This window comes from Lynx canadensis, chromosome B3, assembly GCF_007474595.2.
Source record: "Lynx canadensis isolate LIC74 chromosome B3, mLynCan4.pri.v2, whole genome shotgun sequence".
NCBI classification, from domain to species: Eukaryota; Metazoa; Chordata; class Mammalia; order Carnivora; family Felidae; genus Lynx; species Lynx canadensis.
The window spans coordinates 39718546-39740107 of NC_044308.2; the positions used below are offsets into that span (position 1 = coordinate 39718546).

The 21562-nt window shown below is 34.8% G+C and overlaps 1 protein-coding gene across 1 annotated transcript in view; it reads left to right on the forward strand.

The window, feature by feature from the left end:
- The window catches only part of CLPX (caseinolytic mitochondrial matrix peptidase chaperone subunit X), a 40960-nt gene that overhangs the window by 7432 nt on the left and 11966 nt on the right, over positions 1–21562 (forward strand). The window contains exons 2-9 of the mRNA XM_030317910.2: positions 3247–3407; positions 4377–4494; positions 11181–11335; positions 13769–13928; positions 15192–15233; positions 19798–19974; positions 20352–20516; positions 21312–21400. Of these exons, the coding sequence (XP_030173770.1) occupies positions 3247–3407; positions 4377–4494; positions 11181–11335; positions 13769–13928; positions 15192–15233; positions 19798–19974; positions 20352–20516; positions 21312–21400 (1067 nt within the window). The remainder of the gene's footprint in view (positions 1–3246; positions 3408–4376; positions 4495–11180; positions 11336–13768; positions 13929–15191; positions 15234–19797; positions 19975–20351; positions 20517–21311; positions 21401–21562) is intronic.

Here is a 21562-nt window from a genome sequence, read left to right on the forward strand (position 1 = left end):
AAAGAAATGCTTTATTGGATCCCACCTGCAACCTTCTGAGTCAGAACCAGGGAATACCCCTTGCAATCCGTGCTATGCATAGAATGTTAAAACTGCATCACAGCCAGCCAAAAAATTCTCAAATTTAGAAATTTAAATGACATGAACATGTTTTTCAGACAGTATTTTTTTATGGTAACTGTATGATTGCATTGGTTTTATATGTTACTTGGTAAGTTATTTAAGTGAAGGACTTATTTTTCTTTCTATTCAGAATAAGTAGACTTTGAAAGGTTCTTGTTCGTAATTTTTATTTCTCTTAAATTTTTGAAGATAATTTATTTTCAGCTTATTTTCTAATAATATTAGCTATGATAAATTGTTAAACACAATTTTAAAAGATGTATTTTAATTTTTTTTTTAACGTTTATTTATTTTTGAGACAGAGAGAGACAGAGCATGAACGGGGGAGGGGCAGAGAGAGAGGGAGACACAGAATCGGAAGCAGGCTCCAGGCTCTGAGCCATCAGCCCAGAGCCCGACGCGGGGCTCAAACCCATGGACCAGGAGATCGTGACCTGAGCTGAAGTCAGACGCTTAACCGACTGAGCCACCCAGGCGCCCCAAAAGATGTATTTTATTGTAAATGGGAATTAATACACTGTGTGTGATACTTGAAGGTTAAGTTTTATTCTAAACATCCAAGTACATAGTCTGATATAAAGCTTGTTGTAACTGTAGTTTTTTTTGTGAATACGTTGTAATGGTTTGATTAAAAAGTTATACTTGTTACATAGATTATAGTAAATTATTTTATTATGCTACCATTCATTTTAATTTATGGATGTTTTAAAACGTATGCAAAATGGAACAAGGGACACCCAAATACCCATCACCTAGTCTTAACATCCATTAAATTTCGTATTTTTTTATTTAGAGAAAGACAGAAATGGTGTGAGTGGGGATGGGCAGAGAGAGAGAGGGAGACAGAGAATCTCACAAACTGTGAGATCACGACCAAAGAGTTGGATGCTTAACTGACTGAGGTCACCCAGGCACCTCAAGTTTCTCTATTCTTCATTTCATCTATCACTTTCCCCCATTACTTTTCTAGATTTGCTTTTTAGGTTGACTTATTAAACCATATTATGTTTAATCACATTATGTCCTTTGAAAATCATTAATGTTTGGCTTAAAATTCATGAACTACTTTAAATCTCATTCTAATGAGAGTAATAGCTATCATTTACTGCAAAAAAATGGCAAATGTTATGCTTGAGAAAGTTTGAAATGTCTTGAAAACATCACTTAGAAGAAAAACATCAAATGTATTTTAATATTGATATTCATTAATTAAGCATTAATTGATCAGCACTAATTAGCTTAATTAGCATTCAGCAGCATTTTACAGTCTATGGATTAGGGACTAGATTCCTTTTTTAGTGTTTGTGAATTTGTGTAGAGATGAGAAACTTTGTATCTTTCTTGTTAAGTTTGATGTTTTTATTTTTGTTAGAAACTAGTTCTAACAGTGTACACAAATGTTTTGGAAAACTGGAGTTAATAAAGTCAGTCAGTTATATAACTAAACAATTGCTTTTGAGTTGTTAAAAGGATGTAATTTTAAGCCAATTTTTGTGTTTGGATATAGTACATGCATATGTGCATGATCTCTTAAAAGCCCTAACTTGTAAAGAAATAAGAATTTAAAGCCTGGGTTGAGAATTTTGCAGGGAACAAAATGAGGGAGATAAAATCAGTTTCTTAAATTTATTTAAGTATTAACTTAATCCCCTTCCCCCTTTTTGTTATCACCTCCTAATGGCTGTGATAAACTGCTGGGAAACTTCCTTCTTTGGCGATTCATTATAATTCACTAATGTATGTTAACTTACGCAGGGTTCTGAGTAGCCCTACAATATTCAGTACTGAATCTGTGGAATTTTGTTTGATCTAAGATCATTTGATTTTCTTGTGTAGGGAACACTCTTTTAAAGACCAACTTGGGAAATGCTGCCTTACATTATGGCTCTTTTGCCATTGACTATAGTTTATTTAGGAGTTTATTTTGTATTTATATGAGAAAAAAAAAACAGGGTTCAGCCAACAGTGATCTTTTGATGGACCAAGTCTGGCCACACCCATTTGTTTACATATTGTTTGTTTGTTTTCATGTTACAGACAGAGTAGTTGGAACTGAGACTAGATGGCCCAGAAAGCTGAAAATATTTACCATCCCGGTGCTTTACAGAAAAAGTTTGCCACATAAGTCAGGGGTTAACCTATATCCTTTTTAATAATCTTAACTTCAAATATGGTAAGGGGCGCCTGGGTGGCTCATTCAGTTGAGCATCCAACTCTTGATTTCAGTTCAGGTCATGATCTCACACTTTGTGAGTTCAAGCCCCACATCAGGCTTTGCACTGACAGTGTGGAGCCTGCTTGGGATTCTCTCTCCTCTCTCTGTCCCTCCCCTGCTCACGCTCTTTCTCCCTCAAAATAAATAAATAAATAAACATTAAAAATTTAAAAAAATATATGGTAAAGGTTAAAATGTTTGAAAGCAAGATAGTGGTTATAGTGTTTACTAAAATTTTTTATAGGATTGAAATGTTTCATTAAAACACATGTGTTTATGTCAATTGCTTATTCTCATTGATAGAAATAATAAAAGAAGAATTAGAATATAGGGTGTAAATGGCCTTTTTCCCCTACAGATTAGGCAGATGTTGAACTGCTCATCTCTCACACTTTCAAAGAGCCACTCATTGCAATAACCCAAATGGTCTTTCCTCACTATCAAAGGACAGGCCCAGAAAGAAACATCTTTATTTACCAGAGGCCCAGGTCTGGCCTATTTTTTTTTTTTTTAATGTTTTTTTCAATGTTTATTTTTGGGACAGAGAGAGACAGAGCATGAACGGGGGAGGGGCAGAGAGAGAGGGAGACACAGAATTGGAAACAGGCTCCAGGCTCTGAGCCATCAGCCCAGAGCCTGATGCGGGGCTCGAACCCACGGACCGCGAGATCGTGACCTGGCTGAAGCCGGACGCCTAACCGACTGCACCACCCAGGCGCCCCAGGTCTGGCCTATTTTTAAAGGGGCTTTGCCTCTGATGGTGTCAACATTTACCATTTTGTTACTACCTCTGTGAAAACTAGTTTTTTCAACCTCCTTTATACTTAAGGAATTTTTGTTTTCAGGGGATTTACTGAAGGCATGTTAATGTTTGATATGTAGACTAATAAATCTCATTGTATTTCTAGGTATATCTTGTGGTCGCATTCATATACCTGTTTTAGGAAGGCTCGGGACCTTTGAAACTCAGATTCTACGAAGAGCTCCCTTTAGAACCTTTACGGAAACACCAGCATACTTTGCATCAAAAGACGGGATAAGTAAAGATGGCTCTGGAGATGGAAATAAGGTATCTTATCTTTATTGGAATATATATATATATTTTTTGAGTTCCTTCCTTCAAACAATTAAATGTAATAATAGTTTTCTCTATTCCATTGGTTTATATGTTTTCTGTAGGAAATGTGAAATATATAAAATCAGGTGAAGAATTTTATGTAATTTTATTTTGTGTTTTAGTTTCAACCATAAATTAGTTATATAAGTATTGCACTTAGCATTAACTAAAATTTCTAACACTCCAAAGTATTAAGAAGCTTCATTAAATCTATTCAGTCTGTAGGATTAAATTGGAATAGCCGTCTTTTTTCACAACTCTAAACAATTCATGATAGTATAAACCCCACCTCATTCTCTACCTAAAAATTTTGGATATCTCTACAACTTAATGTTGGGCTACTCTGTAGCTAGCAAGTAGATGATCAGTGATTGTATTGGATCAAGGAATTATTATCAATTTTTTTCATTATGTGAATTTCACTAACACTTGAGCTAATGTTATATATAAGACAAAATGCTAGGTGCTTTGATATCCACACTTAATCCTAACAATGACTCTCCATAGTAGGTGAAATTATCCCCATTTTAGAGATTGAAGAAAGTTATGAATCACTACTTGTCATGATAGTAGCTCCTGATACAGTTTCACTGAAATGTATTTTACCTGTAGTAACTTTTTTTCCTAGTGTTGATTCAGTCATGGAAAGAAAGTTGTTTATTATATATGCTGGCTCATACCATGTAAAGCAGGACTACAGATAAATACATGTGTTTACCAGTACTGGTTTTGTTTTTGTGGTAAATGGATCTTTTGATACCAGTAGTAGTAGAGTTATAAATAATACTAATAATTCCACTTTAGAAATTATAAAAATTATAAGATTAATTACAAGCTAACATGCTTATATTTAACTTACCTATAAATTGGTTGCCTGAAAGTAATAATTGACGCTCTTTTTTTCTCCTGTATGAACATTAGAAATCAGCGAGTGAGGGAAACAGTAAAAAATCAGGCTCTGGGAGTTCAGGGAAAGGTGGAAACCAGCTGCGTTGTCCTAAATGTGGCGACTTGTGCACTCATGTAGAGACCTTCGTGTGTAAGTATTACTTCCTCTGTTGTTTTTCTTCCTTACCTTTTCTACAAATCACAAATTGCATAGAAATGTGTAAATTACGTAAACCAGAGTTATGTTCTACCTGAACTTAACATGATTCTCCCTTATGTTCACCAGATACTAAAAATCCCCATAACTGGTAATACTTTGCAATGTGGTATAAGAAATAATTTAAGAAAACTATTTATTTCTTTATTTTCCATGTGTGTGTTTATTTCAAATTTGGATTTTGTGAGTGTTCAAATTTGAGCTATAGGAGAACCAAGGCGTATTTATTCTGTTATTACTCTATTCTTCAAATACCTGTTGAGCATCTCATATAGCTGGAGAGGTCGGTCATTCAAATATTAAGGTGTTTTCCCTCGCTGAGGAACCAGAGGAACTAAACCCTTAATTCTATAAAGTGTGTGATAATTATTAATGATTCAGACACTGAGAGAAGGAAGAAATCAACAGTCCCACTTTTGCTGTTAGTGTCAGCAGTAACTCTCTGAAATACAAAGATGCTACTACAGATCTTTTGTTTCATGAATCAAACAACTCATTTCCTACATGATTAGAGGTAATGGTAATTCAAGAGTAAATTATGTTACACTATCATGTCAGCCTTTCTGTATAGTCAAACTGAAAAGGTCATTGGTGAGGTTTGTCAGAAGTTTCAGTTTCTGATGATTAGCTGCAGAGGATTCTCTATATGCTATCCCAAATATTGAGATCTCAGTTACAGTTTTATGTTTATTATTAATACTAATTGGCCACTGTATGAGAAAGTACTATATGTAGCATGTTTTTACAATTTTTGGAAAGACTTTTAAAGTCGTTCCATTCTATAGGTGGAATGTTTGAGATTCTCTTCGTGGTTTTGTCTCATAAGAGATCAAAGAGAGGAATCGGTCTGAATGAATACTAATTTGGTTGCAACATAAAATGAAAGTGGTAGAACTAGATGATAAAACTTCTAAATAACATTTGCTATTAACAAATCTGGTATGAAGCGATAAAATTCTTTTAGAGAGTCTGAGAATTGCTCAGTTCATAATGGCAATGTCCTATTGGCATACATTTTTAATCAAGAATTTTCTTTTTTTTTCCAGAGAGAGATTTCAATCTTTGTAGACTTAAAGAATAATTTCTTAGAGTAGAAAAGGAAAGAAACTAATATTTAATAAATGCCAGTATATATAATTTTATTCTCACAATCTTACTTTTGTCAGGAGAGAGCATATCCTCATTTTCTTAGCTTAATGAAGAAGCTAAGATTTTGGCAAGTGTAAGTAACTCATCCAGGGTCACAGAGCAGTGAAGATTTGCTATTCAGAAGTTCCTATTCCATACATTTTTACCAACTGGAATTCTCTAAGGATAGATGAAATTTATTTTTCTTCTACACAGTGTTTTCAAAACTTGCCAGGTTGTATTAATCATTGAGGGTGGTTGGTTGTGGTTTTTTTGAGAGAAAGAATCCTAAGTAGGCTCCTCACTGTCAATGCAAAGCCCAATGTGAGGCTTAATCTCACAAACCTGAGATCATGACCTGAGCTGAAATCAAGAGTCAGATGCTTAGCTTAACTGAGCCAGCTGGGCACTGAGCCCCCCAGGCACCCCAAGGTGGTTCTTGAACATACAGATTCTCTCCTTCCCTGGAGATAAGATTCTGTAGATGTTGGGTGGTATCCTAGAATATGTATGTTTAACAATGAGACCAAGTGTGGAAAACACAATTTTTAATATTATCTAATCAACTTAGGGCTGAAGTGGTTTCCTTTGAGAATTCTAATTGGGGAGAGGGGACGTGGAAGTAGAGAATAGGGAAGAAAAGAGTAAAAGAAGAGTAGATCCTTATAAATAATTTAGTAAGCAAATATCTGTTGAGACTGACACTGCCAGGCTCAGAAAATAAACAGAGATGAACATGACACTCTTATCCTCTGGAACTTTACTCCATAGGAGTGGTAGGCCCTCAACAGTGAGATGAGGCCCTCCTCTCTTGGTTTTATTCACCCATAGTACAAGTCTCTTCAGAATGCATCTCTTTTGGATGCTGAGGATCTTCTGTGTCTACTCACTGAAAATTGGAGAGTTTTGTTGAATCTTGGGCCATTCATTTTGTTTGCATCTGCATTTATTTAGTTATTGGTTCATAAACATCTTTTTATGTGCTTTTTGGTCACTTGTAGTTCTTTTGTGAATGGCCTGTTTAGATTTTTTTTTTTTTGAAGTTTATTTATTATTGAGAGTCAGAGCATGAGCATGGGAGGGGCAGAGAGAGGAGGAGACACAGAATCTGAAGCAGGCCCCAGGCTCTGAGCTGTCAGCACAGAGCCCGACACAAGCACTCAAACCCACAAACCGTGAGATCATGACCCGAGCCCAAGTTGGACGCTCAACCGACTGAGCCACCCAGGCACCCCATGAATGGCATGTTTAGATAACTATCTACTTTTTTTGGTCATTTTTAATTATTTTTAATTACCTGAGGAATGTATGTGTGTATCCCCCTTTATAAGAAAAAAGGTAGAACTTTGTAGGTAAAAGTTAAAGATACATTTCTGTAATATATCTTCATCAAACATGTAACTTTTAAAAAGCATAAATGGTATCAAATTGTTCATATTTTTACCAATTTTTTTTCGCCTCAGCAATTTAAAAAAAATTTTTTTTAATGTTTATTTCTGAGACAGAGATAGAGCTTGAGTGGGGGAGGGGCAGAGAGAGAGGGAGACACAGAATCCGAAGCAGGCTCCAGGCTCTAAGCTGTCAGCGCAAAGCCCGACACGGGGCTCGAACTCACAAACCGTGAGATCATGACCTGAGCTGAAGTCGGTCACTCAACTGACTGAGCCACCCAGGTGCCCCTCGCCTCAGCAATTTTTTTAGAGTTGTATGCTGATATATACAGGTCTAGTCCTTTCCTTTTAAGGTGTACATTTCAGGGGTTTTTAGTATATTCATCAAGTTTTAGATCTGTCACTACTATCTAATTCCAGAACGTTTTTGTCACCCCAAAGAGAAGCCCCATCCCCCTTAAGTAGTCACTTTCTACCCCTTTCCCTCCCCTCCCTGGCAACCATAAACCTACTTGCTGTCTTTATGGATTTGTCTATTCCAGGTATTTCATATAAATAGAATTATACAATATGTGGCATTTTATGTCTGGCTTCTTTTGCCTTCATCTTTCAGGTTTCCAGGGTTCATCTGTGTTCTATTATATATCAGTATTTCATTGCTTTTTGTGGCTGATAGTATTCCTTGTATATCCACTCATCATTGATGGACATTTGAACTGTTGCTGCTTGTTGACTACTATGAATAATGCTACTGTGAACATTTGTATACCAGTTTTTGTGTGTACATGTTTTTACTTTTCTTGGGTATATGCTTAGGAGTAGAATTGCTGAGTGAAATGGTAAGTTTGTGTTTAATTTTTTAAGAAACTACCAAACTTTACATCAGCTATAGAATAACCTATGTTATTCTGTCCATTTGACAACCTGACTAGCAATGTATGAGGGTTCTGATTTCTCAACATGTTCTTTAACACTGCTCTTTTTTATTGTAACCATCATAGAGATATGAAGTGGCATCTCATTGTGGTTTCGATTTGCATTTCTCTAATGATGTTAAGCATTTTTTTCATGGGCTTATTGGCCATTTGTGTATCTTCTTGTAGAAAAGACTGTTTAAATCCTTTGTCCATTTTTAAATTGGGTTATCTTTTTTGTTGTTAAGTTACAAAGAGTTCTTTATATATTCTGAATACTAGACCTTTATCCAGATGTATGATTTGTGAACATATTCTTTCATTCTATGGGTAGTTCTTTCCTATAAATACCGTATAGCAGGAGTCAACAAACTTTTACTATGAAAGGCCAAATAGTAAATATTTTAGGCTTTGTGGGCCCTGTAGTCAGTGTTGCAACTCTTCTCCTTTGCTGTTATGGGGAGAAAGCAATCATAGACAATGTAAACAAATGAGGATCGCTGTGTTCCTATAAAACTTTGTATGAAGACACTGAAATTTGAATTTGATATAACTTTTATTGTCATTTTTTCCCAAAGTGTAAGAACTATTAGCTCATGGACCTGTCTGTATATATTCCATCTCACATGTATATGTAGGGATTTTTATGTTCTCTTACTGTGGTATTATTCTTGTTTGACTTTGTGGAAATAAAATACCATTTTTATAGATAGCATTATGAATGCATAGAAAGTCATCAGGAATTGAAGTAAGAATAATATCTAAGAAATATTTTATTATAAGGACAAATGTATATTGTTCTTCAGTTTTCTTTTGCCTATTTAAATAATAACTTGTCAAATGTGAATAGTCTCCCCACTTTTTTTTATTTTAGTTGTTTTTATTTTTATGTATATAATACGTTTTGAAGGCTTACTGTACTTACATGTCTTAATACAGTAGGAATTAAACTTTTCTGTTTGGTTTGGAGATTTAATGTTGGGCCCTGAAACATGTTCGAAATCATGAAGAACTTTCATTTCAACAAATACGAGAGAGTTTTTACTGAGGTAATCTATTGTTGGCATATAATACAAGCATGTTTACTGGGATTAGTATTCTGTATGTAAAAGAATATAGTATACTTGTAGTAATCATTTAAAGGAAAGTTTATTCCCTGACAATTCAACAAAATTAGATTTTGCCACTTGTCTGTATGAGTAAAAAATAAGCATTGCAGTGCTTGTATTTTTTTTTCTGAGACAGCATTTTAATAAATAAAATTAACCTGGGTATACATTAAACATGTTCCATCGTCAAATTGGTATTGTGATATTCAAATAGAATGTAAATAACTCATCTGTGGTAAGCAAAGAGGAATGAGATTTGTTGGTGTTTAGTCTCTTTCCCTTTGACCTAATTTCTTTAGAGAAATATTTTGTTCTTATGTTCTCAGGCCAGATTTTCCTGTCAAACAGCCTGAACTAGATCAGAGGATTCTCTGCCCTTTAATCCTTGCCCTGTTTACCATCAGTAACAATTGTAAGATGAAGCTTCATTTTAGAGTAAAGGCCATTGACTATCTTTCCCAGTGGTGGGGAATGGTGATAATGTATTGGGGCTTGTGTAAACCAAAGGTACTTGGAATAGTTTGGTCTTTTTCTTGAGGTAAGCATTTATAGGTATAGGTGATTAATACAAAGAAAACATGGATGATCTCTTTTCTAGTTTAAAATTTGCTGCTAGAGTTTATCCAGACGTATTTTTGATTGGCCTTGTGTTTAAGAATAGACAAATAAGCATTAGATTGAATTAATAATTAGATTTATTTTTGAAATATGGAATTGTCTGGGGTTTTTTTAATATAGATTATTTTGTGAGATTTAGGTGTGCTTACCAGTACAGTTTTTCTTGTAATCTATGAATAGGTAGTTACACTATTCCCATAAGAGAGATTCTCATAGATTTAAATATTCTTCTTTGCAGTTTTTCTAGTTAGATTACACAAAGGTTAATACAAAAATGTATTACCCAGACCTACCAACCTGTAACTAATTCCTGTGTATCTTTTGTTCTGTATCTGTTAGTAATCTGTGTGAGTGTCTCTTCTGTGCTGCTTTCCAGGTACCTTTACCATTAGTAGGGGTAGGCTTAGAGAAGGTTAAGAGTTTATGTCCATATACATATATCCTACAGCTGTGTTTTAAAAGGAGATAAAAAAAATCCACTTTGGTTTAACATAGGTTATTCTATAGCTGATGCATTGGAATTGAGACACTTTTTTTACCCTCATTTTTAATTGTTATTTTATTGTTTTCAAAAGCTGTATGATTATCTATAAGTCAATATGAGTGAGAATGTTATTTTGTTAGTTTCTTAGTGGTTTTTAGGCTAAAGAAATAAGAACTAGTGGAGTTGTTAAAGATAAAAATTAGGAAGGCATGAAACAATTTTATGTTTACCAAATCATGGTTTTAAAAATGCTCATAGGTTTGAAAGGAACCTAAAGAATATACTTTTTTTTTCCCTTTTTCTAGGTGATTGGAGTTGATTTCTTTTATTATTATTTTTTAAATATTTATTTATGAGAGAGAGAGCACAAGGGGGTGGGCAGAGAGAGGGAGGGAGACAGAATCCAAAGCGGGTTCCAGGCTCTGAGCTGTCAGCACAGAGCCCGACTTGGGGCTCGAACTCACAAACTGCGAGATCATGACCTGAGCCAAAGTTGGATGCTTAACTGACTGAACCACCCAGGCACTCCTGATTTCTCTCTTTTAACTTCTGTGTATATTTGAAGTTTTTCATAAGGAAATGTTGAAAAAATAGAATAATTTACTTGTGCTTTACTTTTTTTTTCACAGTTTTTCATTCAAGTATTTCAATAAAATAAGTGATTAATATTTTTATAGTGGTTGTTTTTAAAATTAAATTTAATGAATGGGAAGTTGAAAGAATGTCAACCAATCTTTTCTCTTAATGAAGTATATCACAAAATGAAAGAACCTAGTGGAAATGAACAAAATGTGGTTTAATGAACTCATTTATCTGTATCATCTATCTTAGATGTAAACTAGGTTGTTTGTTGTGTCTAGTGAAGGAACTACAAACCTACTTTTTGTCAAGTGTATAGTTTTCATTTACAGTGAGTTTTTAATGTTAAATGCTATTTGAATTATTTATTTTTCTCTGCTGACCTTTCCTTTTACAGCATCCACCCGCTTTGTGAAGTGTGAAAAATGTCATCATTTTTTTGTTGTGCTATCTGAAGCAGACTCCAAGAAAAGCATAATTAAAGAACCTGAATCAGCAGCAGAAGCTGTAAAATTGGCTTTCCAACAGAAACCACCTCCTCCCCCCAAGAAGGTATAGGTCTTAGCTCAGTCCTATAAGCACTTTGTCTTGAAAACATTTCATTGCTCCCCTCTCCCAGTTGACATTGGATCTTAATGCTAGTACCTAAACAAGTATTAAGTTCTTAATATAGACTATATGTGGCTAAATTCTTATTGATATTTGGTACTTGGAATTTATGTTTGGAGTCCCAATGCTATTTTCCCATGTTATGATTACTGCATTCAGTAGCAATGAAATAGAGTTGGATGATTGTTAAAATGGTGTTCATACTAAATTAATCTAAAATGATACCCAGGGGTGTCTGGATGGCTCAGTTGGTTAAGCGTCCCACTCTAGATCTCAGCTCAAGTCTTGATCTCAGGGTCATGAGTTCAAGCTCTGCATTGGGCTCTGCACTGGGCATGAAGCCTACTTAGAAAAATAAAAAAATAATATCCATAAAATTGAGCAGCTATGGATTTCTTTTTCTTAGTTGGGGCCCCTTATTAACACCAGGCTGCAATTTCTCCCCATAAATTAGTCTATTGTCTGGTAAAACAGCCTCAGTGTAACAATGGAAGCAAAATTTTCTCACAACTAGTGTATCAGGGCTGTCCTATATAGCACTGTGGCTTTTGTGGTGTGGGCTCCTTCCAGGAGTCTCAGACAGACTGTGATCTGGCCATATGAAACATGGCAGAATGTATTACCAGCTACATTGGGTACTTGGTCTGTTCTTTCTGAGAACAGGGAGCCCGGCCCTGGGGCTATGTGCCCTCTGTTCTGCATGTCTCAAATGTTTGCACACTTAGATTATTTCTCACCCCCTGCTTCATTGTAGCTTTCTTATGCTGTTAAGACACCAGTCCATTTATTTCCATTGTGCTGTGGCAGATTTAATAATTCATAGATATAATTTGTGAGGAATCAAGATTTTTTTAAGTTTATTTGTTTAGAGAGAGAGAGAAACAGAGCTAGGGAGGGGCAGATATAGAGGGATAGAGAATCCCCAAGCAGGCTCTGCACTAACAGTGCACGGGGCTTGAAGTCTTGAACAGCGAGATCATGACCTGAGCTGAAACCAAGAGTCAGATGCTTAACCGACTGAACCACCCACGAGCCCCAGAAATCAAGAAGATTTTAAAAAAACATAATAAAAAGCATATGGTCAACAACTAAAGAATTTATCATGTAAATATAGTGTAATGGTAAATATAGCTATTAACCTTTGTATATATACTCCATTAGGTTGTCTAGACTTTAGACATTAAAGTTCTAGAAAATAGGTAACTTAACTATTTTCAGGAGTTAGTGAATATTAACAGTTATTATTATTTTTTTTTAAGTTTATTTTTTGAGAGAAAGAGCAAGCAGGGGAGGGAGAGAGGATCTGAAGTGGGCTCCATGCTGACAGCAGAGAGCCTGATGCAGGGCTCGAACTTACTAACGCGAGATCATGACCTGAGCTGAAGTTGGACACTTAACCAGCTGAGCCAGCCAGGCACCCTAACAGTTAATTTCTGTTTAGTAAAAGCTGAAGGAATTTACCCCAGGTTCCATGCTGTTAGCAATATCCAAGTCTCAAACAGAGCTTTAGTTTCTAAGAATAAGGTTTTTTAGATTACCATGTAGATAAATGAGTAGCTTTAAAGTTAATGTCTGAGAAAAAACCTAAATATTTGTGAATATTCGAACATATAGCTGCTGGTAATGGCTTTAATTATATAATGCCTAGTTTTTAAAAGAGTAGATTTATAATATGTTATCTTTCTGAAGAATATCATTCATGTGATTGAGGGAGGTATAGAAAGGATTTATTTTGGGGCACCTGAGTGGCTCAGTTGGTTAAGCGCCTGGCTTTTGATTTCAGCTCAGGTCATGATCTCATGGGTTGATGGAATTGAGCTCCACCTCAGGCTCTGCGCTGACAGTGCGGAGCCTGTTTGGGATTCTCTGTCTCCCTCCCTCTCTGCCCTTCCCCTGCTCACACACACACACACACACACACACACACACTCTGTCTCTTTCAAAATAAATAAATAAATAAATAAATAAATAAATAAATAAATAAATAAATAAATTTGTTTAATGATTTACATTAATGATGATATCTTTAAACTCCTGGTGGCATATGTAGGTATTCCAAGTGACTTTAATAATTAACTTTTAAAAATTAGGATTAATGACATTATATATAGAACAGAAACCAGCAGAGCATTATATGAGTACAGTGATACTTTGTTAAGCTAAAGAACAAATGAATTGTGTTTTTGTCCACATAGGTTTGGGGCTTCTGAATCATTGCTGCATAAGTATCATACCCTTGGCATTTTGTTTTTGATGGGTCTTTGTTCAGATTTAAAACTGTGAGCAAATATGCTCACTGTATAACTTCTTAATGTGTGTATGTGTTTATTTTTATGATAGCTCATATTAAATTATTCATAACCAATCATTTTTCAGATTTATAACTACCTCGACAAGTATGTTGTTGGCCAATCATTTGCTAAGAAGGTGCTTTCAGTTGCTGTGTACAATCATTATAAGAGAATATATAACAATATCCCAGCTAATCTGAGACAGCAAGCAGAGGTTGAGAAGCAGACATCATTAACACCTAGAGGTTAGTGTTTTGATAACTGACTAAAATAGAGTGTACATACTTAGAGGTAATCTTTATTTGCAACTCCTTGCTTTTGTCCTAAAATTCTTTTAGTATTTCATAAAACTTTGTTTTCAGTTATATGTGCATGGGTTCTGAGTCACAGAGTGAAATGTATTTCTTATCAAGGGTCTCAGTGAAAAATGTTTGAAAGTAACTGGAGTAGAGATTGAGACATAATCTTTGAATTATAGACTTCACCACAATTGGTTCCCTATTACCAGATCATGTGCCTCAGTCAGAGATGTATGAAGATAGATGATAACTGTCACACAACATATCCAGCATTCTTTCCTGTTTAGACCCCAGCTACAGAGTATATGTAAGATTAAGGGCAAATTTGTATAATGCCTATTAATGATAGATTCTAATATTACTGATATACTATATAATTTAAATTTACTGTAGACAATAATGTGTGTTATATTAATAGGATGATATTATTTAAAAAACTATGAATAGAGTAAAATGCAAGTTTTTTAAAGTTTTTTTTTTGTTTTTAATTGTCCAGGTAGCCCTGATTTCTTATTTAGGCCTATAATATACCGTTTTACATTCTTTTAGTCATCATTTTACAATTTGAGGGAGTTCTAAATACTTATATTTAAAAAACTATATAATATCCTTTGATTACTTTTGGTAGCTATTAAATATATAACTTACTGGCTCATTGAAGACAACTTGTTCACTTGTTGAATTTACTGTAAATAGTTGTGTGGTAGTATCAGTTACTTTATTTTTAGAAAGTATAAGTCATAATAACTAATGGAAGACCCAGAGCCTTCATTTTTATAAAGTCCAAATAGCATTATCTAGTCATGACACAAAACGATTTTTTCTGGTTCTTTCAGTCAGCAAATCAGTAGTTAAGGTGTTCGAAGTATAGGGAAAACAGATGGTTATATGGTATTTATGATATGAGCAGTTTAAACTTTTGTTGAAGATTTAAATTATTGCTTCTGTTTTCTTAAATACCAAGTTAGTACTTGACAAATGTGGATATTAGCAACTGGACAGCCATCGTTAACATGTTTGGGTTTTTAATGTTTTTAATATAGACAGGATGTAACATAGATTTTTTCATAATGTGAAAAGCTACAAAGCATTAATGAACACATTCTTTATGTATATTTAGAAGAGGGCAAGAAGGGAGATATCCCTCATTTGTTCCTCCAAACTAAACAAATATACATTTTCATGTTGTCATTTTATCCTCTTTCTTAGAATTAGAAATAAGAAGACGGGAGGATGAGTACAGATTTACAAGTAAGTGACCTCTCCTCAGGTCCTCCTCTGTAATCATTCTTCCTTTTGAGATTTATCTCAGTGAAGGATGTCAGCAGTAGTGATGGTAGATATATATTAGCTTGTGTATTACCAAGAAAGATATTGTATATTATCTAAACATGCTTATCATACATGGTATATATAACTTTGGAACAGTTTTTCATAGCTAGCATGTGTACTTTATATATGTTGGGTTACTTCACATATTCAATTTTTATCTTTTCTGTTGTGATATTTCTTAAAGTATAATGTTAGAGAAATAAAAAATATATAGTTCTTCTCTATAAATATATACCTATATGCATATTACCAGGAGTTGTGTTTTTTATTTTTTTTTTTTAATTTTTTTTTTTAAATTTTTTTAAATGTTTATTTATTTTGGGGACAGAGAGAGACAGAGCATGAATGGGGGAGGGGCAGAGAGAGAGGGAGATACAGAATCGGAAGCAGGCCCCAGACTCCGAGCCATCAGCCCAGAGCCTGACGCGGGGCTCGAACTCATGGACCGCGAGATCGTGACCTGAGCTGAAGTCGGACGCTTAACCGACTGAGCCACCCAGGCGCCCCAGGAGTTGTGTTTTTTAAAATCTGTAGCTTGCTATTTTATATCTTTCCCCCCCCATACAAGCAGAGTTGGCCTGCTTACGTGTGACAGAAATTTTGGGGGAGACAGATTATCTTCCAGATTCCCTTTGCCAGAAACCACACTTTTTATTTTTGGTGTTTATGAAACTTGGTATAGCCTTGCAAATTATGACTAAGCCCCAACTCAGTGTTTCCAGCCCTGAATTGTCCCTGTAAGCATCAGATAGTCTGATGGAGGGTGCGGAAGGACCTGATATTCTAAGGATAGTGGCCATTCTGTTGTCTTGCACGTATTTTTTTGGATGTGGATATGTAGTGCTGCACAGATGGTAAAGGCTCACAAAAAGAGAGGCACCTAGCTGGCTCAGTTGGAGGAGCATGCGACTCTTGGTCTCGGGGTCATGAGTTCGAGCCCCATATTGGATGGAGTGATTGCTTAAGTAAATAAAATATTTTAAAAATTCACGTTGCATTTTGTTTCAGTAATTAAAATAACAAAATAAAACAGATAAGCCACTATGAACACATTTTACCTATAAGTTTGGTACTTTTATATTTGCCTTTGAACCAAGCTATATTATGTATCTACTGTTTGAAGTATACTGTATATACTGGATGAACCATGAGGATATAACTAGTTTACCAATTCTGGCATGAGATCTAGTGCGTGTAATAAAATTGTACTATTTCTAGTTATTCTTAAATTGTATGGAAATAATAAGTATATCATGCATGGTAAGATTAAATACAATGCAGTAGAATTAGATTATATATAAGAATGTAAGATCTAAATAATAAACTTTAAGTCCATGTATAATTTTTATTTTCTAAACCAAAAATATAATCAAATATGCTGTCAGTGCTATATTCATAAATTTGGACAGATAATTTGTGAAGCTAGTATGAATTAAATTAGTAAAAGAAAGTCTATAATGAATATTTTGAAAGAAATACATTGTAGTGATTTAATGAAATTTAAATGTTAACAAGTAACACTATCTAAGAACCTAGGTAAAAGCAATTCATAATTATAATGACAGATTGACTTGGAAAGTAATATTTTGAAAACTTAAATAGAATTTATTTTCATGTATAGTTTCCACTTGTTATATGTGGGGTTATAGGTTCTAAAGTTAGGACATTAGACCTAAAATGACACATAATCAAAATATTCTTTAAAGTTTCTTTTGGAAATCACATGTCAGATATACTACTCTCAATAAGACTGATAGATTTTGTCTCCATCATTGGAACATAATGTTTTTCTTAAGTTGAGCACCAGATGAAACAGTTGGCTTTCATTAAGGGCTATGTTATACAAGTAACTTAAACACTAGGAAAATAGCAATACTGATAGCAAATTCTCTTATAACATTTATAAAACTCTGCCAGGTACAGTTCTAAGTGTTTTACATATTTTAACTGATTTAATCTTCCTAACACCTATGAGACAGAAACTATTATTTTCACCTCCATTTTATAGATAAGAAAAGTGAACTACGGAAATTTTAAGGAATTTGCCCAGGGCCATATGGCTAATGAACTCCATGCAACTAACCATACACTAGTCTGCTCACTGATTGTAGAGAGCTGCTTCATGCATTGAGAGAGATGCAGAAAAACAAACTAAATGAAAGGAGAGTTATTTCAAGTTTACTCTGGAGCATAATTTCATGAAATGGAATGACAAACATCATGTACTATTTAAATTATTCCTCTCTTTTAAATTTAACTTAAATCATGTGTAAATCAAATATATTTATCCTGAAGTGCCTGGGTGGCTTGATTTCAGCTCAGGTCATGATTTCGCAGTTTTGAAAGCCCCATGTCGGGCTCTGTGCACTGACCGCACAGAGTCTGCTTGGGATTCTCTCTCTCCCTCTCTCTCTGCCCCTCTCCTGCTCCCACTGTCTCTCTCAAAATAAATAATTTTTTTAAAAACTTAAACACATTTACTCTGTGACTCTACTGTAGTTAATATGCTTCTTGCACTTCTGTTCAAATTTTTGTTCACCTAATAATTTTTACCCCATTGGGCCAACCTACACTCGAGCAAAAGCCTCTTCCTATATTGTGACAATTCCTAACTAGATTTTGCTGAAATAAAAAGAGAAATTTTCTTTTACTGGGGACAACTAGCTAACTAACTAAACTCATGTAAGAGACAGCATTTTTTTTCCTGATATGGATTATAATGAGGCACAGCATTGTGAATTATTCGCTAATAACCATCAAATGTAGCACAATTTAAAATGTTTATTGAAAGCCTATTTTTTTTAAACTTTATCTTTATTTATTTTGAGGAAGATATAGAGAACAGGCGAGGGAAGGGCGGAGAGATAAGTAGACAGAATCCCAAGCCGGCTCTATGCTGTTAGTGCAGAGTCGGGTGTCGGGCTTGAATTCACGAACCATGAGATCGTGACCTGAGCTGAAATCAAGACTCAGATGCGTAACTGACTGGGCCACTCAGGCACCCCTTGAATGCCTATTTTTGATGATTAGAATAAGCATTTATTATTTTTTTTAATGTTTATTTATTTTTGAGAGAGGGAGAGTGTGAGTGGGGGAGGGGCAGAGAGAGAGGGAGACCAAGGATCTGAAGCTGTCTGTGCTGACAGCAGAGAGCCCAATGTGGGGCTCAAACTCACGAACCATGAGATCATGACCTGAGTTGAAGTTGGACGCTTAACCAACTGAGCCACCCAGGTGCCCCAGGATAACCATTTACTTTAAGTGTGACCCTAAGATAATTTGAAAGTGCCAGCCAGATGGAATAGGACCATAATAATAGTTATGTTAACTGAACATCTATATATTGGTTTGATTAAAACAGTAATGCATTGGAAAGTACTGATATTCTTAATCCATTTATTAGAAACAACCTAAAAACAAATCCAGAAAATATAAACAAGTAGGATATGAGCACAGATTCCTCAAATGCTGATGATGAGGAGCAGTATGGATATTTACAAATCTGGATAACTGAAAAGACTATTGGAATTCTTTCCTTCAGCCCAGAGAGTAAGAACAAAGTTGTTCTGTTTTTAGGCACCCAATTGATAAACTGATAGTTCACCAGCCATACCATTCCCATTTAGTTAAGCATTGTGTGTCTTATAAAGGGACTGGAAAGATCCATTCAAGATCCTATAAAATCAAAATTCAGATAGAACCAGGGATAGTGAGTCTTACTGTATTTGGTTCCTCTGGTAGACTCACAGAATCATTTTTTAGATGTGAAAGAGACTATAGAAGTCATATATCTTGATAATTTCATTTAATAGGTAAGGAAGCAGGCCCAGTAAAGTTAAGTTATTTGCCATGGACCTAAAGCCACACAGTGATAGAAAAGGACTAGAACCCAGGTTCCCTATTTCTCTGTTTTAATCTTGGTTGTCTTACTGTGTTCACTGTGTTCAATGTGTCTTGCTTTTTCTATAGTCCTTCATTTGTAATGAAAAAATCTATATATATTTGTCTTTTAAAGTGCCTCCAAATGAATTGCATTTTATTCTTATACCTTCCAACCATGTGTTTGAAATTGATAGGGCAGGTATTATTGCCATTTTCTAGGTTAGGAAACAAAAACACAAAGTTTATATGACTAGCCTAGGATCACAGATCTTTTTAGACACAATGGAAAGACCAAAGCTAAAGCTTTGTGATTGTCAGCACTGTTCTCCTTCCTTTACACTGCCTTCCCTTAAGTTAAAGGGATTTACATAAATAAGGAGGGTAAAAAGAATCCATTTATTTTACTTAAGGTTCCCTGAATAATCATATGTTTTACATTTGTGACTAGATAATTTGAGGTTTTCTTCCTTTTTAGGTAAGACAGAATATCAGAATATTTGTTTTTCTAAATATGTGATTGGTCTTAGATTTAGGGTTTTATTGGGTATTTTTTCAAGTAAGATCAAATGAAGCTCTAATAATTTCTTTGTCATTCTTTCAGAATTGCTTCAGATTGCTGGAATTAGTCCACATGGTAATGCTCTAGGAGCATCAATGCAGCAACAGGTAAATCAACAAATACCTCAGGAAAAACGAGGAGGTGAAGTATTGGATTCTTCCCATGATGACATAAAACTTGAAAAGAGTAATATTTTGCTGCTTGGACCAACCGGGTCAGGTAAATAACTTCCTGAAAAAATTACTCATTAAAAAAAAAAAAGAATATAAATGATTCTGCAAGCTGTGTCTTATGATTGGGGGATTCTGGCTCTTGGGAAGAAATCTAAGGGCCAGTCCTTTGGATACATTATCAGTATCTGTGCATAGACTTCAGGCTGAATTTGAGGAATTGGCAATGCCCTTTAGCCCAATCCCTAACATCTTAATAGGAGTAATAAAAATAACATACCATTAAATCTGAACAATAGTAGAGAAAAGATGTATAAGTAATTTTTTATTATATACTATTTAGATTTAATACATTTTACATTTTTGTAGAGAAATTGTATATCAACATATTTTTCGTAAACTTTTAGTTGCTATTTCTATTTGTAGGTAAAACTCTGCTGGCACAAACTCTAGCTAAATGCCTTGATGTTCCTTTTGCTATCTGTGACTGTACAACTTTGACTCAAGCTGGATATGTAGGCGAAGACATTGAATCTGTGATTGCCAAGCTGCTCCAAGATGCCAATTATAATGTAGAAAAAGCACAGCAAGGTATGTTTTCAGTATAGTTTGTCTATCCCCAGATGTAGACTATTGGGAAAGCATTAAGAGATCCTATAATTCTTGTTTTGAGTTGAGGAATAAAACTTTGTAATTGTGTAAAGGTAGCTATGTTAAACATTTTCTAGCATACTAAGGGCCACAAAGTTTGCTTTTGCCTTATTGTCATAAGATGGCTACTAGGGTGAAAACAGGCCAGATTATTATTCCATTAGATCCTTAATGCTATCATTATTTTTCCTGTTCTGACTTCGCTCTAGACTCCTGATCCTGGGGTGGGTTAGGAGGACAAGGACAAGGGCAAGAGAGTGTAGGATGAATCTAGAAACAGATTAGCTTGTTGACCTACAGGATGTCCTAGATGCTGCATTTCTCCTTTCCCCATCTATCATCTGTCCTTATTTACATGAAGAGCTTGACAAGTTCTTGTCCAAATTCCTTTAAGACAAGAGTATAGGTGGGAAAGAGTAAAAAGTTTTGCTAGTACCAGCACTGTATATACCTCCTGCTTCAAGACTATACCTTTATCTCAGCCTCGTAGAATAAAGAACCTGAAAACATTAGTGGGGTAGATAAATAATGTCAGAATTGTTATCATACCCTAGTGATGCTCTATGAAATAAATTATAAAACATTTACACAATGATGAATGGGAGATCAGGCAGTGTATTTTTATAAAATTAAGCTTTGTATATATTTGCTCTCTAGCTACTTAGTCTTTTAAAACTGAGGTTATCTTGTGTATATCATTTTCATATTATAAATAGAATCCTCCTTAAATTATAGGAATTGTCTTTCTGGATGAAGTAGATAAGATTGGCAGTGTGCCAGGCATTCATCAGTTACGGGATGTAGGTGGAGAAGGCGTTCAGCAAGTAAGCAGTTGAATATTTTGTTCAAGCCCACTAAAAGGAAGGGAATACATCAACCTCCCAAATATTGTACGTTTGGTTTCGCATTCAATTAGATTCTGTTTTGTTTATTTCTTCCACCCCAAACTCCACATACCATTTTAAAGTAGTTCAGAAAGCTGTTGG